Source organism: Neopelma chrysocephalum, unplaced genomic scaffold (assembly GCF_003984885.1).
Source record: "Neopelma chrysocephalum unplaced genomic scaffold, ASM398488v2 Primary Assembly neopelma1_165, whole genome shotgun sequence".
Lineage (NCBI taxonomy): Eukaryota > Metazoa > Chordata > Aves > Passeriformes > Pipridae > Neopelma > Neopelma chrysocephalum.
In genome coordinates this window covers 146765-159140 of record NW_020897827.1, presented here as the reverse complement: position 1 = coordinate 159140, position 12376 = coordinate 146765, and the positions used below count along the sequence as shown (strand labels likewise).

The window sequence follows — 12376 nt, the reverse complement described above, 5'->3', positions numbered from 1 at the left end:
CTCTGACCCTCGGGGATGGAGACTGATCCCTTGTCCTCTCTTTGCTGATGACCCTTCCTTTATGGCCCACGTCTGACAGTTTGCACTAGAACGTAATGAAATTGTGAATCTATGGACATAAATCTCTTTACCAGAAACCTCCTCTGTGTGGAGCAAAATAATCACTGATTTTGGCTAAAATTACTGCAGTTTGGTGGGGTTTTTTTGTACCAGAAGCTGTCAGCCTTCTACCCTTCCACCTCTGCCTGCTGTGGTGTGGAAAAGCCACGTCAGTGTTTGCTTCAAGCACTGTTGGAAAGGTCTGACTGAGTTTGCAAATGACCCAGAGCAGGCAGGGCCCAGGTACCTGCTGACAGCAGGAATGGAATGGAATAGAATAGAAATAGAAATAATAGACTAGACTAGACTAGACTAGAATATTTGAGTTGGAAGGAACTGAGAACCATCATCTACTCCAGGGAATCACTGGGACAATGTTATAACAGGGAACATGTAGAAAGGAGGAGCTTGGGAGGAAAATCCTCTTGATCCACTGCTGACCTGAGGTCTCTCCTGGCTGAGTTGTGTTTGTACACGTGGCCTTGGAAGATGTTCTCAGGTTGCCCAGAGAAGCTGTGGCTGCCCCATCCCTGGAAGTGTCCCAGGCCAGGCTGGACGGGGCTTGGAGCAACCTGGGCTGGTGGAAGGTGTCCCTGCCCATGGCAGGGGGTGGAACTGGATGGTCTTTAAGGTGCCTTCCAACCCAAACCATTCCATGATTCTATGTGTGTGCCGCAAGCAAGGCACGTTTGGATGGAGTGTGAATCTGTTTGGAGAGAGTGGAAATGCTGGGCCCTGGGAAACAACCTTAGGAAGCCTCAGCCTGGGCATTACTGCAGTCCCGTGGCACCAGGAGGAGCCCCCCCGGGCCACCCCTGCAGACACGGCCCCCCCTCCCCGGGCACTCACCGTCCTCCCGGCCTCGTTGTTGTGCCTGTTCATGGCCGAGCGCGCGTCCGGGCGGTTCTCCCGCGCGTCCGCGAACTCCCGGGACACCAACACCCCGAAATCGGCGTCCTCGCTGCACCCCCCCCACTTCCAGCCGTCCCCGGGGGGCCCCTTGTGGTGGGAGTCGCAGCCGCAGATGGTGGAGGTGCCCTCGGCGCAGGAGCGGGTGACGGCGAAGGCCACCCCGGCCGAGGCGATGGCGTGCACGAAGGCCGACTCCCGGGTGGCTGCCAACACACAGGGCCGGGGGTTAACGGGCAGCCTTGTCCTTCCCAACCTCCCTCAGCGGCTTCTAAACCCCACCGGAAAGCCAAAAGTTAATTTGTGGATGTTGTAAGGAATGTTTTCCGGAGCGGGTTTTCCAGCTGAAATCGCCCTTGCAGGAGGAGGAGGAGGAGGGAGAGGAGTGGGATTCCAGCTTTGGGGTTCTCCCAAATAGAGCTGGTGCAGGATTTGATCTGGCACAGGGGCCAAGGGGTGAACTAAACATCAGTGGGAGCTCGAGGGGCCTCAGAAGGGAGTTCCTGGAACCCAGGGAGGGGCTCCATGCCAGGGGTTAGTCCAAGGGAAGGTGACAAAGCTCATTGGCATTGAGAAAGGTTTTAGATCATTCAGGGCAGACTGTGGCAGCACAAAGCCCAAGAGCTGGTTATTCCCGTTAAATGTGTCACATAAACAACATGTGACTTGTTCTTTAGTGGAGATAAATAAATAATAAATAATAAACCCCAACTTCCAGATGCCTGTGAAGTTGCTCACTAGTTACTGAGCAATCCTGGAGGAAACCAAAGCAGAGTCACAAAACATGCTGGGCTGGAAGGGACCCACAGGGATCATGGAGTCCAACTCCTGGCCCTGCACAGGATCCTCAGGTTTGATAACAGGACTTTCCTCTCAGGAAGCAGATGAAACTCAAGGTTCTTTGGAACCATTGCCAGGCTCCAGGGAACAGTTGCAGTGAATGAATTTTGGCCCAAAGGAGCAAAGCTGGAGAAAGCCCTGAAAGGTGCTGAAAGCTGAAGGAAGGGTGAAATTAAGTGCCCAGGATTCCTGGGTGGATGGGGGCTGGGAATGGGAGTGTGGGGGGATCCCTGTGCTGAGGGAGAGGAACTGTCCCAGCAGGACAGAGAGACCTGGACAGGTGGTGGGGACAAAACAGAAAATCCACGCGAAGATGAAGAGGGTACAGTGGGTTTGCTGAGCTGGAACATCCCAGTCCATCCCCTCTTCCACCTGTGGCCATGGCAGGGTGACCTTCAAGCCTCCCCTTCCCTGGACATTCCATGGGGCCCTGACCTGGACTCGGGACAGCAGCAGTGACAGTGCCCCCCGGGGATGTCCCCAGCAGTTTGTGTTGCCTGGGTGGCATTTTCCTACTGTGAGTTCTGTGAATTTATTGTCCTGGGTTTGGGAGCCCTGACCTCTGTCCATAAGTGCACAAAACACAGTCAAACTGAAAGGGTATTTCCTGCATTTTCCTGCATTGTCTCGGTGAGTTAACCCTCCAGGAGGTGGTTGGAGAAGCTGTGACATGCTCTGAACTGAGCTGGTCTTTTCACTGGTGCTGTCTGATGGCTCTTCCCCTGGTTTGAAAGCAGGATGCTGGAGAACTTGGATTTTTTAACCCAGATTAAAGCCCAGCCAAGTTACATCCCTTGTTCCCGTGCTCACATTGACTTTCACCTTCAAGTATCTTTAATGGCCCCTGAGTTTACTCCATGGTTCTTGCAGGGAGCAAAACTGCCATTTTCCTGTGCTCAAAGAGCCCTTTTTGTTAAATCTTTCCGTAAAATGTTGTCCATGACAGTCCCCAGCCTGGCTGCCCATCTCTGGAGTGATTCCCCTTTCCAGGAATCCAACTCTCCCTCAGCTGAGGGCTGACTGGGGCTGGAGGAGAGCACGTCCCACCACAGCTCAGGGCACTCAGAGGTGTCTCCTGTTTCAGGCACAGACTGGGAGGTCTCTGCTGTCCCTGCTCAGCACAGATGGTCCTTGGATGTCTGCAGTTCCTGCAGTGTGACCTGGCTGTTGTTTGGGTTGGGTATTTTTTCAATTTTCTACATTTTTTCCTAGAGCAGCGTTGTGCTCTTCCTACTCATTTTGAAATCAAGAGGAGTTTGCCCGCTGGCCTCAGTGGCTGCACTAACACAGGCTCTCCCAAGCAGTCAATGGCTCAGTCTCAACTTTCCCCCTTGGGCACCTTTTGGCTCAGAGGCTCCAGTTGTGCCACACTCTGCACACCCACAGCTCCCTGGGGAGTGACCCTGGGGTGCTTCACCCCACCCTGGAAGGATGGAGACTCCAGCTCTCTCAATCCAGAGCAGATGTTGGAGTCAATCCAACCTCTCTCCCCACGTGCAGGAGACAGGGAGGAGCTGAAGGCCATTTTTCAGGGGCTGCTGTGCCTGGGCAGGGGGCAGGAGGGTTCCAGTGCCTCTGGGTGTGGTGTGACCAGATGATCAGGACAGTCAGTGGGTGTGGGATGAAGCCAGGAATTTCTGCTGGGAAAATGACCTTGGAGCCCATCCCCTCCTTCCCCAGCAGGAGCCGTGGACAGCCATGGACCATCCCCCCTGCACCCCTCCCCTGCAGCAGGTCTCTCTCTCCAGCTTCAGTCTCTCTGGGGAGATGGGTCTGGCTTCCAAAGCCCAGGCACCCCGAGCTGGGCGGATTTCAGCCCGTGCAAGCACTGGAAGGAGGTGGCTGTGGGTTGTTCCAGCTGTGGAAACCACAGCTCTGCTCTGTTGCAGCCAAATGGGGTCCCAAACCAGGGCTGCTCAGTCCTGTCTGTGCTGGTGGGACCCTGCTGTGGTTTTCCCTTTCTTTGAGTTCAAACTCTTCCCTCCTTGCCCTTCCCATCTCAGATGTGCCAGCGGGGATCCACCTACCAAGGTTTTCCTTGGGTATCTTTCACCAGCTGCTTATGCTGGGACCACTGGGAGCTGTGGGCCACCAGCTGAAGATCCCTGCACCACCTGGGGTGTCTCAGCCTGACAACGGCTCTTTGGGTGGCCTGTGATCCAAAGCACATCAGATTAGAGGAGCCAGGGAGCCCTTCTGGCCCTGGACCGGGACAGGGAGGGGACAGGGAGGAGACAGGAGCTGCTCTCCTGGCTGATGTGCCTTCGCGTTCCATCCAGAGGGTGTGGATGGGCACAAGGAGGGTCATGGGAAGGAGGGTCACCGCAGATTTTGTACGTCTTTAAGTCCGGGAAGGGAGCGGGGACGGTGGGATGGAGCTGAGCCGGGACAGGCGCGGCCCGGGAGCTTCACGGCTCCCGCAGCTCCCCCGGCTCCCCCAGCACCCCCGTGTCTCCCCGCGATGGCGGGGGGGGGGGCAGCGAGCTGCAAACACAAACCCCTCGCCTTGAAATCCTCGCCTGGGTCTGGGCGAGGAGCCGGGAGAATTTCCCAGAGACGAAATGCGGGAGCAGCGTTCCCAGAACCAGGGGAGGGGCTGGCGAGGGAGGATTAGAGCCGCCTTGACAGTGCAACCACCGCGCCTGTGTCCCGGCCGGGCCGTTACCTGCTGGGACACTCAATTTGCCATTGTTCCCGCCGTGTCACACTGTATTACCCGCATAATGCGGAATGTTTCCGCCGGCCAGCGTACCCACGGCACAGAGCACTGGCATTCCCCAGGAGCACCTCGTAGCAACGGGGCAATGTTCCCCTGTCCTGCCGTCACCCTCCAATCCCGCCGGCCCGGCTGGGAAATCCCTATTGATGGCGCTCCCCGGCCCCCCGCCCCCGGCTCAGAATGGCCCCAAGGGCGTGTGAATGCGGCAGCGATTTGAAACGACTGCGGCGTTCGGATGGTATCGCTCGCCCTGCCTCACAGTAGGGGAGGAAGCTTAGCTCTTTCTCATCGGTATAAGCTTATTTTTCTCTCTCCCTCTCTCTCCTTTCCCTCCCCCTCCCTTTAAGCTGCTGAGTTTATATCAAGACGGCCCCTGATCCCACACACCCCTGTTTAGATGCAAATGACTGCGAGTGTCGTGGCTGAGAAAAGCCACGGGTTATCTTGGTGCGGGTCCTGGGCCTTTTCACAGCTCGTGGCAGGGGCTTAGCCGAGCACACAAGGACCCCCGAAGGCAGCGGCCCCGCCGCCTCCCCCGCACTGCCCCGCTCCCGGCGGCTCCAGCCCGACCGGCCATGGGGAGCATCTTCCCGGGGAACCGGTGGCATCTTCCTGGAGAAGCAGAGTGAGGAGGCAGGGGCAGAGCGGCTCCCCCTGCCCTCGGGACGTGGGGAAGTGTGTGAGCCTGCACACGCTCCTGCGGCGCCCGCTCCCGCCGATCCCGCCCTGCCTGCGGCTCCCAGACCTCTTCTCCCCCCAGGACTTGGTCTCCAGACGCCTGTGGGGCCTTCCTGCCTCCTGCCCTCACAACCAGCTCATTCTGGGCACCAGCTTTACCCAAAACCACGGGGTTTGTCACTCCCCCAGAGAATGGCCATTCCCCACCCTCCCAGAGCAGGGTCACCTGGCTCAGCCCGGGCTTTGGGCAGGACTTGGCTGGAGGAGCCACTGACTTTAGATAAGAACTGACCTTATTGCACAAAGAAAAGGCAGAGGAGGGAGGGGGAAAGCAGGTTTTTCCTCCCTCCCTGTCCCAGACTGCACACCTGCAGTATAAATCATCCTGGGGAATTTGCTTGTAAAAACATGATCTTACCCCACGTTCGGGGGTTGGTTTGGGTTGTTTGTTTTTTTGTTGTTTTTTTTTTCATAGCCCAGGTAAGAAAATAAGACATGCAAAAGAGAAAACTTAGAATCACAGAATGGTTTGGGTTGGAAGGGACCTTAAAGCCCATCCAGTCCCACCCCCTGCCATGGGTAGGGACACCTTCCACCAGCCCAAATTGCTCCAAGCCCTGTCCAACCTGGCCTTGGACACTTGCAGGGATCCAGGGGCAGCCACAGCTTCTCTGGGCAACCTGTGCCAGGGCCTCCCCACCCTCCCAGGGAAGGATTCCTTCCCAATATCTCTTCTAACCTGCCCTCTGGCAGTGGGAAGCCATTCCCCCTTGTCCTGTCACTATATTATACCCTTGTCCCAAGTCCCTCTCCAGTTTTCTTGGAGCCCCTTTAAGCCCTGGAAGGGGCTCTAAGGTCTCCCTGGAGCCTTCTCTTCTCCAAGTTGAACAGCCCCAGCTCTCCCAGCCTGTCCTTCCTTGCAGGAAGAGAACCAGTGGCCTCAGGAAAGCAAAGCCTGGGCAGCCACACGTCCTGTGGCACAAACACTGTGAGTGAGAATTCTGAGCAGGGGATGTAGGAGGGAGTTGGGTCGATCAAGGCAGAGCCTCGGCCAGGGTTGGTGTTGAGCAGCTCCCAAATGGCTCCCAAAAACCCATCAGGGCTTTCACTGGGCTGTGTTTGCTGTTCAGGGCTGTGCAGGAGATACAGGAGGAGAGTCAGAGCCTTACAGTTAGATGGGGATGGGATGGGAGGCTGTGGGAAGGCCTGGGGGCAGGAATGCCATGGTTACCTCAGGAAGGGGAGCCCCGTGCTCCCACACTGCCACCAGTGCTCAAAGCCTGGATGATGTGCCCAGAACCTGCATTGCTTTCCAGACTAAGCTCTCCTGGAATGGAAGCCACTGTGATGAATGCACCTCCTTTAAAAGGACTTTCCAGGCTGTATTACAGGTGATTTTTGATGCTGTTGTAGTGAGAACTGCACCTCTGAAGTTCCTCCAAAACAGCCTCAATGTACCTGAGGGAGCAGAGGATGACATTACCCCAAATGTTGCTCTGATCCTCAGGGGTGATTTCAGCCAGGGAGTTGTCCCAGGTGGGACACCAAGTCCTTTGGGCTCAGTATTCCATGGCTGTGGAATCCTAATGACATTGTGAGCTGCAGCAGGGATTGTCCTCCTGGTTTGGGTCTGCTTGTGTGTGTGCTGGAGATCAGTGACAGGGGACATGGCAAAGGTTCCCAGGGATGCCACAGGGCTCAGATCCAGGTTCTGGGCTCAAAACTCTTGATTTGAGGCTCTCCTAAAGGAGCTCCAAGAAACTGGACAAGGGTCTGCCTTTGAACAAGGGTCTGGACTGACAGGACAAGGGGGAATGGCTTCCCACTGCCAGAGGGCAGGGAGAATGGATATTGGGAAGGAATTCTTCCCTGGGAGGGTGGGGAGGCCCTGACACAGGTTGCCCAGAGAAGCTGTGGCTGTCCCTGGATCCCTGGAAGTGTCCAAGACCAGGCTGGAAGGGGCTTGGAGCAATTTGGGCTGGTGGGAGGTGTCCCTGCCCATGGCAGGGAATGGCACTGGCTGGGCCTTAAGGTCCCTTCCCACCCAAACCATTCCATGATTCCTTGACTCCTGTTGTTGCTGGAGCAGCAGCTTGGGAGAAGGTGATGCTGTGTTGGACATGATGCTCTTTGAAAGGTCCCTTCCCACTCAGGCTATTCCATGATTCCCTGAAGGCCCAGGAGTGCCCTCCCCTCCCCACAGCCCCTCAGCAGGGAGTGCTGCTCCCACCCTCAGCACAGTCCTGTCAGTCTGATCACCAACATTCTCTCTTCCCTCAGCTGACAAAGCCGGGGCTGAAAAGATTCTGGTTTCCTCTGTGACTCCTCACGCTGCAAACTTTGGGAATCTCAAAGGTTCCCTGTGTTCCTCACTGGCACAGATGACGTGAGTCCCATCCTGTCCCCGCTCATTAATTTTTCAGGCAGCAGAGAAAAGACACGAGCACAGCTCAGAAATGTAAATAACCCCCACCGTGGGCTGGGCTGGGCTTTGATGTGTCCTTGTTTGCAGATGAGACTGTTTATTTTTAACTGCTCTACTTACAGGTTAGTGAGGCACCAGAATAAATGCATTTTGGGAGTGGGGTGCCTGGCAGTGCTGCCTGGGACTGGGGAAGCTGGATAACGAATGTGCTCACTAATTTTTCCTCCATCTGTCAGAAGAGTTTCAGAGTTTGGGTGATATTTTACCTTGTCAGCTTGGGCTGCGTGGCAATGCCGAGGCAAGTCCACACAGGAGGCTCTGCTCCAGTCCCTGCAGCCCAAAGGATCTTAAAATATTCCTCATAAATTCAAAGTTCAGTTTGCTCATTACTGGCAGGATGGTCCAAATCCAATTTTTAAGTGCTTTCATGCTGACAGAAATGGTGGTGTGAGATTTTCAGTGCTCCAACGGTTCTTTCAGAACGTGTTTAAAATTTTTATGGCAGTTTTTTAATGACAATTTTTTTAAAAAAATTAAAACTTTCTGATCTTTTAAGTGCTGAAATTTAGGACAGGCTTTTATTAGGCAGCAAGTTAGAGTGTGGTGAGCCCTGATGACAGGTTATTTGGTAGTAAATACAGTAGTTACCCCAAAATACATCCTGGCAAAAAAGAGGGGAAATGACTGTCAAGGTCCCTATTAGTGCTCTAATGAGACTTTACAATCCTGACTCCTGCAAGGAATTGCACATTAACACAAAGGAGTAATTTTCACTGAAATATTGGACTGTCATTTCAGGGAACTGAAATGGTTCCTTCCCTTACTGGGAGGGTGAAGCTTGGAAAAGGATCTCATGAACTGTTTATATGCACAATATTGGGGCTCTGTAAGAAAATTCACCAGAAGTCCTGCACTGTCCAGGAGACTACTGGGAAATAGTCCAGTGTCCTGCTCTCACTCCAGTCTCTCCAGTTTCTTAAAGGCTACACCGTAATATTCCCATTTCCAAGGCAGCACTGGAAAGAATAATTTCTGTGTGATAAAGAGACTTCACTGGGCTGCAGGGACCCAGTGGGTGTTGACACCCATGAAGCTGAGAGGGAAATGCTTTGGGCTGTGTTTGTGAAGCTGTGAAACCAAGATGTTACCTGGGGATGTCCCTCGTGCTAAACGTGGCCCAGAGCCACCAGAATCCACGGGACAGGAGGGACAAACTGGAGCTTTTTATCCACTGGGGGTTTCTAATCCCCCACTGGGCTCAGTTTCCTGGGGCTGCCTTTCAATCCGGGCTCTTGGTTTGCTAATGGGGCATCTGAGATGTGGGACAGGTTGTCATGGAGCTGTGTCAGGGCAGGGTCAGGTTGGATCTCAGGGAAAGGTTCTTCCCCCAGAGGGTGGTTGGCACAGCCCAGGCTCCCCAGGGCAGTGGGCACGGCCCCAAGGCTGCCAGAGCTCCAGGAGAGTTTGGACAACGCTCTGAGGGACAGGGGGGGATTGTTGGGGTGTCTGTGCAGGGCCAGGGGTTGGACTGGATGATCCTTGGGGGTCTCTTCCAGCTCAGGGAACTTTATGATTCTGTGATCTGCCACCAAAGCCCTCCAGCCTCCCCTTTCAGGGTGTCCTGGGGCCCAGCACCTCATTTTGGCCCATGATCTCCCTGGGAATCCCAATTTTATGGTGCCTCATCCGCGTGCTCCCGATGTGCCTGATCCGTGCCAGTGGATCCAGAGAGGTTGAAAAGGAGCAAAAGAGAAGAGGGAAAGCACATTTATTCTCTCTCTTAGTTCCCAGCCCTGGGCATTTTGGGCTCATCTGTGAAAAGATGCGTTGTAATCCCCACTCTGATCAGGACCATGGATTTCAACCATGGCTTCTCCCTGGTGGGGAAACCTGAGCCCACGGCCCTCCTGGGGTGGGCAGTGTGAGCTCCAGTGGCCCTGCATCAATCCCAGGAACTCAGCCCCAGCCCCTCTCCTTGGCTTCCCCGAGCTCTGCTGGTCCCTGTTGTGTGGAAGTGCTGCCCACCCTGGGCAGGGGGGTGGATCCCACAATTCCAGGACACGGGAATGTGCCTGGGGCTAAACCTCCCCCTTCCTGTGCTTTACATCCTCCCTGGTCCTCCTGAGATGGGAGCAGACCCTTCCCTTGTGATGTAACACACAAAACACTGGGGAAAGGAAATCGGGGAAATTGGGGTCGAAAGCCGGGAGTTCCGAGTCATTCCTTGCCGTGTTCCCGGTAGGATGTGGTGCATCCAGGGGCCAAGCGGAGCTGTGCCAGCTCTCCCCACCCTGCCCAAGCTGCCGCCGGGGCCCCCTGGTGTTACCTTTGTCCAGGACGGGCCCGAAGATGGCCAGGCTGTCGTCGATGGTGGTGCAGTTCCAGCGGCGGCCGCGGAACTGGTGCTGGCACTCCTGGATGCCCAACTTCACCCCCTCGGCCACGCTGGGCATGATCTCGATGTAGTTGCGGCAGAAGCGGAGCTGCTTCGGGACCAGGCCCGGGATGGAGCCGCAGAGGATGGGCTGGGACCCCAGGGAGCTGTACTGCTGCCCCAGGGCGAGGGACCTGCAGGGGACAGGGACAGGGTGAGGGCTGGGCAACTGCTGCCACTGATGGGCCTGACCCCCCAGCCACCCCCAGAGGGAATCTGGTGAGCCAAAGGGAGCCAACAGTTCAAAAAAGTACTGAAACACAGGAATTTGGTGGGCCAAAGGGAACCAACTGTTCAAAAAAGTACTGAAAAATGGGTGTTTCCTGAGGAAACGAGACTTTCTACTACTGGTCCCACTGGTGTGAGAAGGGCTTTCACACCTGGGGACACCCTGGTCCTCGGTGGGCACAGAGGGAGGACTCGGCTCTCTGGAGCCATTCCGGATATTCCAAAGAGTCTGAGGCCTCCCCAGGGGGCTGGAGGATCTGACAGGACCTGCAAGGGGCTGGATCTGGGGAAGCAACACCTGGAGGCTCTGGAATACCCTGAGGAGTCTCAGCTCTGAGGAGGCACCAACTGAGAGCTGCTGAACTGTGGCCAAGGCAGGGAGTGTCCTGTCCAAGGCCAGGTTCAGCAGCAGAGGGACCAACATTCCTGAGAGGGGCTGCTCGGGGTCAGGGGTGTCAGAGCCACGTGTCCTGGGCTGGTTGGACTGTGCAGGTGATCCCAGCAGACACTGAGCCACCCCAGTCCCACCTGGATGGATCCCAGTCTCCAGCAGCAGCTGAGTGGGGCAGATGTGCTGGGAAGGGCAGAGCTGAGAGGATCTTTTCCTACCAGTCCAAGGACCTGGTAATGGCCCAGCATTAAATATGTGGGTCAAATTGCTTATTTGGCCAGAAATTGTCACTGAAGGGTGAGAACGTGTTTTTTTTTAGAGAAGCACTGAGACACTGCTGTTTCACCCCAACAGGGACAGTCCCACAGCTGCTGCTCAGGCTCCAGCCCAGCCTGGGGTGTCCCTGCAGGGTGTGGGGAGATGTGAGAGGGAGCAGCAGTTCTGTGCCAGCAGGAACTCAGAGCAGAGACCTCACAGTGCAGGTGCCAGTGTGGGCAAATATAAAAGAGTTTTGACTTATTACACTCTCAGGCACAGGGTGGGATTGCTGGGGTGTCCTGTGCAGTTGGAATCCATGATCCTTGGGGCCCCTCCCAACTCAGAATATTCTATTTTTCTTGGATTCTATTTCTGTTGTCCTGGGAGCCCACAGGACTCAAGGTGGGGTCCCACCAGTGCTGAGGAGAAGGGAAGGATCTCCTCTCTCTACCTGCTGTCAGTGCTGCTCCTTGGGCAGTCCTGATCACTGTCTTTGCTGCTTCACATTCACATCCTGATCCTGCAGCACCCCAGGTCTGGCTGTGCAGCTGGTTGGCCCCCAGCCCTCACAGGTGCAGGGGGTTGTTGCTCCCCAGGTTATTTTCCCCATCTCCCCTGCTTGGGGTGCAGCACATTCCTGTCTGCCCATCGAAGCACCTTCAAACAGCAGCTCTGGAGCATCACCCACCTCTCCCACCTCATTTGTTTCTCCCTCACACACCTGCCCACACCCCAAGGCTGTGTGTGAATGAATCAATCCTTTGTGGTCCTTAGTTAATCCAGGCTGGGAGAGCCTCAGCAGGGCTTTGGCCCAACCTCCTGCTCAGAGCAGGGCCAGTTTCCAGGTTGGATGAGGTTTCTCAGGGCCTTGTCCTCCTACAGTTTGAGCATCTCCAAGGACAGAGATGCTGCTGCTTTATGAGACACATGGCTGGCTGTCCTTGTCCTGAGCTGCTCTCCCAGCCTGGAGGCTCAGGCTGGACACTGAGCTGGCCCCAAAAGGGTCGATTTAACTGCACACTGATGATTTGAACGATGTAAAGGAAATCCCAGGGAGAGGCATCTCTGCTGAAGACACTGAACAGACAGACCCGACTTCCCCGGGGCTGGGAAGCCCATGGCTCTAATCCCTGTGCCAGTGCTGCCTCCTGCCACAGCTCCTGCTCCCTGCTGCTCCTGCCCCTCTCTGCCCAGGACTTCACACAGTATTCAGGCTCCATCTCCCCCACCCTTGGATGGGACACAGAGAAGGGGCAGCCAGGTGTGGCTGGGAGGCAGCAGCACAAGGGGCAGTGCCCTGGGCCTGGTTCCCAGAGCTGTCCTGCAGCTCCAGCTGCCACCAGCCGTGATCTGAGGAGGGGGCTCAGCACTGCTGGGACCACGGGTCAGCCCCAG

At 55.8% G+C, this 12376-nt stretch overlaps 1 protein-coding gene across 1 annotated transcript in view; it reads right to left on the bottom strand.

Moving 5' to 3' along the window:
- Nucleotides 1-12376, bottom strand: part of WNT3 (Wnt family member 3) — a 43558-nt gene that overhangs the window by 789 nt on the left and 30393 nt on the right. The window contains exons 3-4 of the mRNA XM_027701688.1: nt 9997-10238; nt 949-1214 (exon numbers count right to left, since the gene is read on the bottom strand). Of these exons, the coding sequence (XP_027557489.1) occupies nt 949-1214; nt 9997-10238 (508 nt within the window). The remainder of the gene's footprint in view (nt 1-948; nt 1215-9996; nt 10239-12376) is intronic.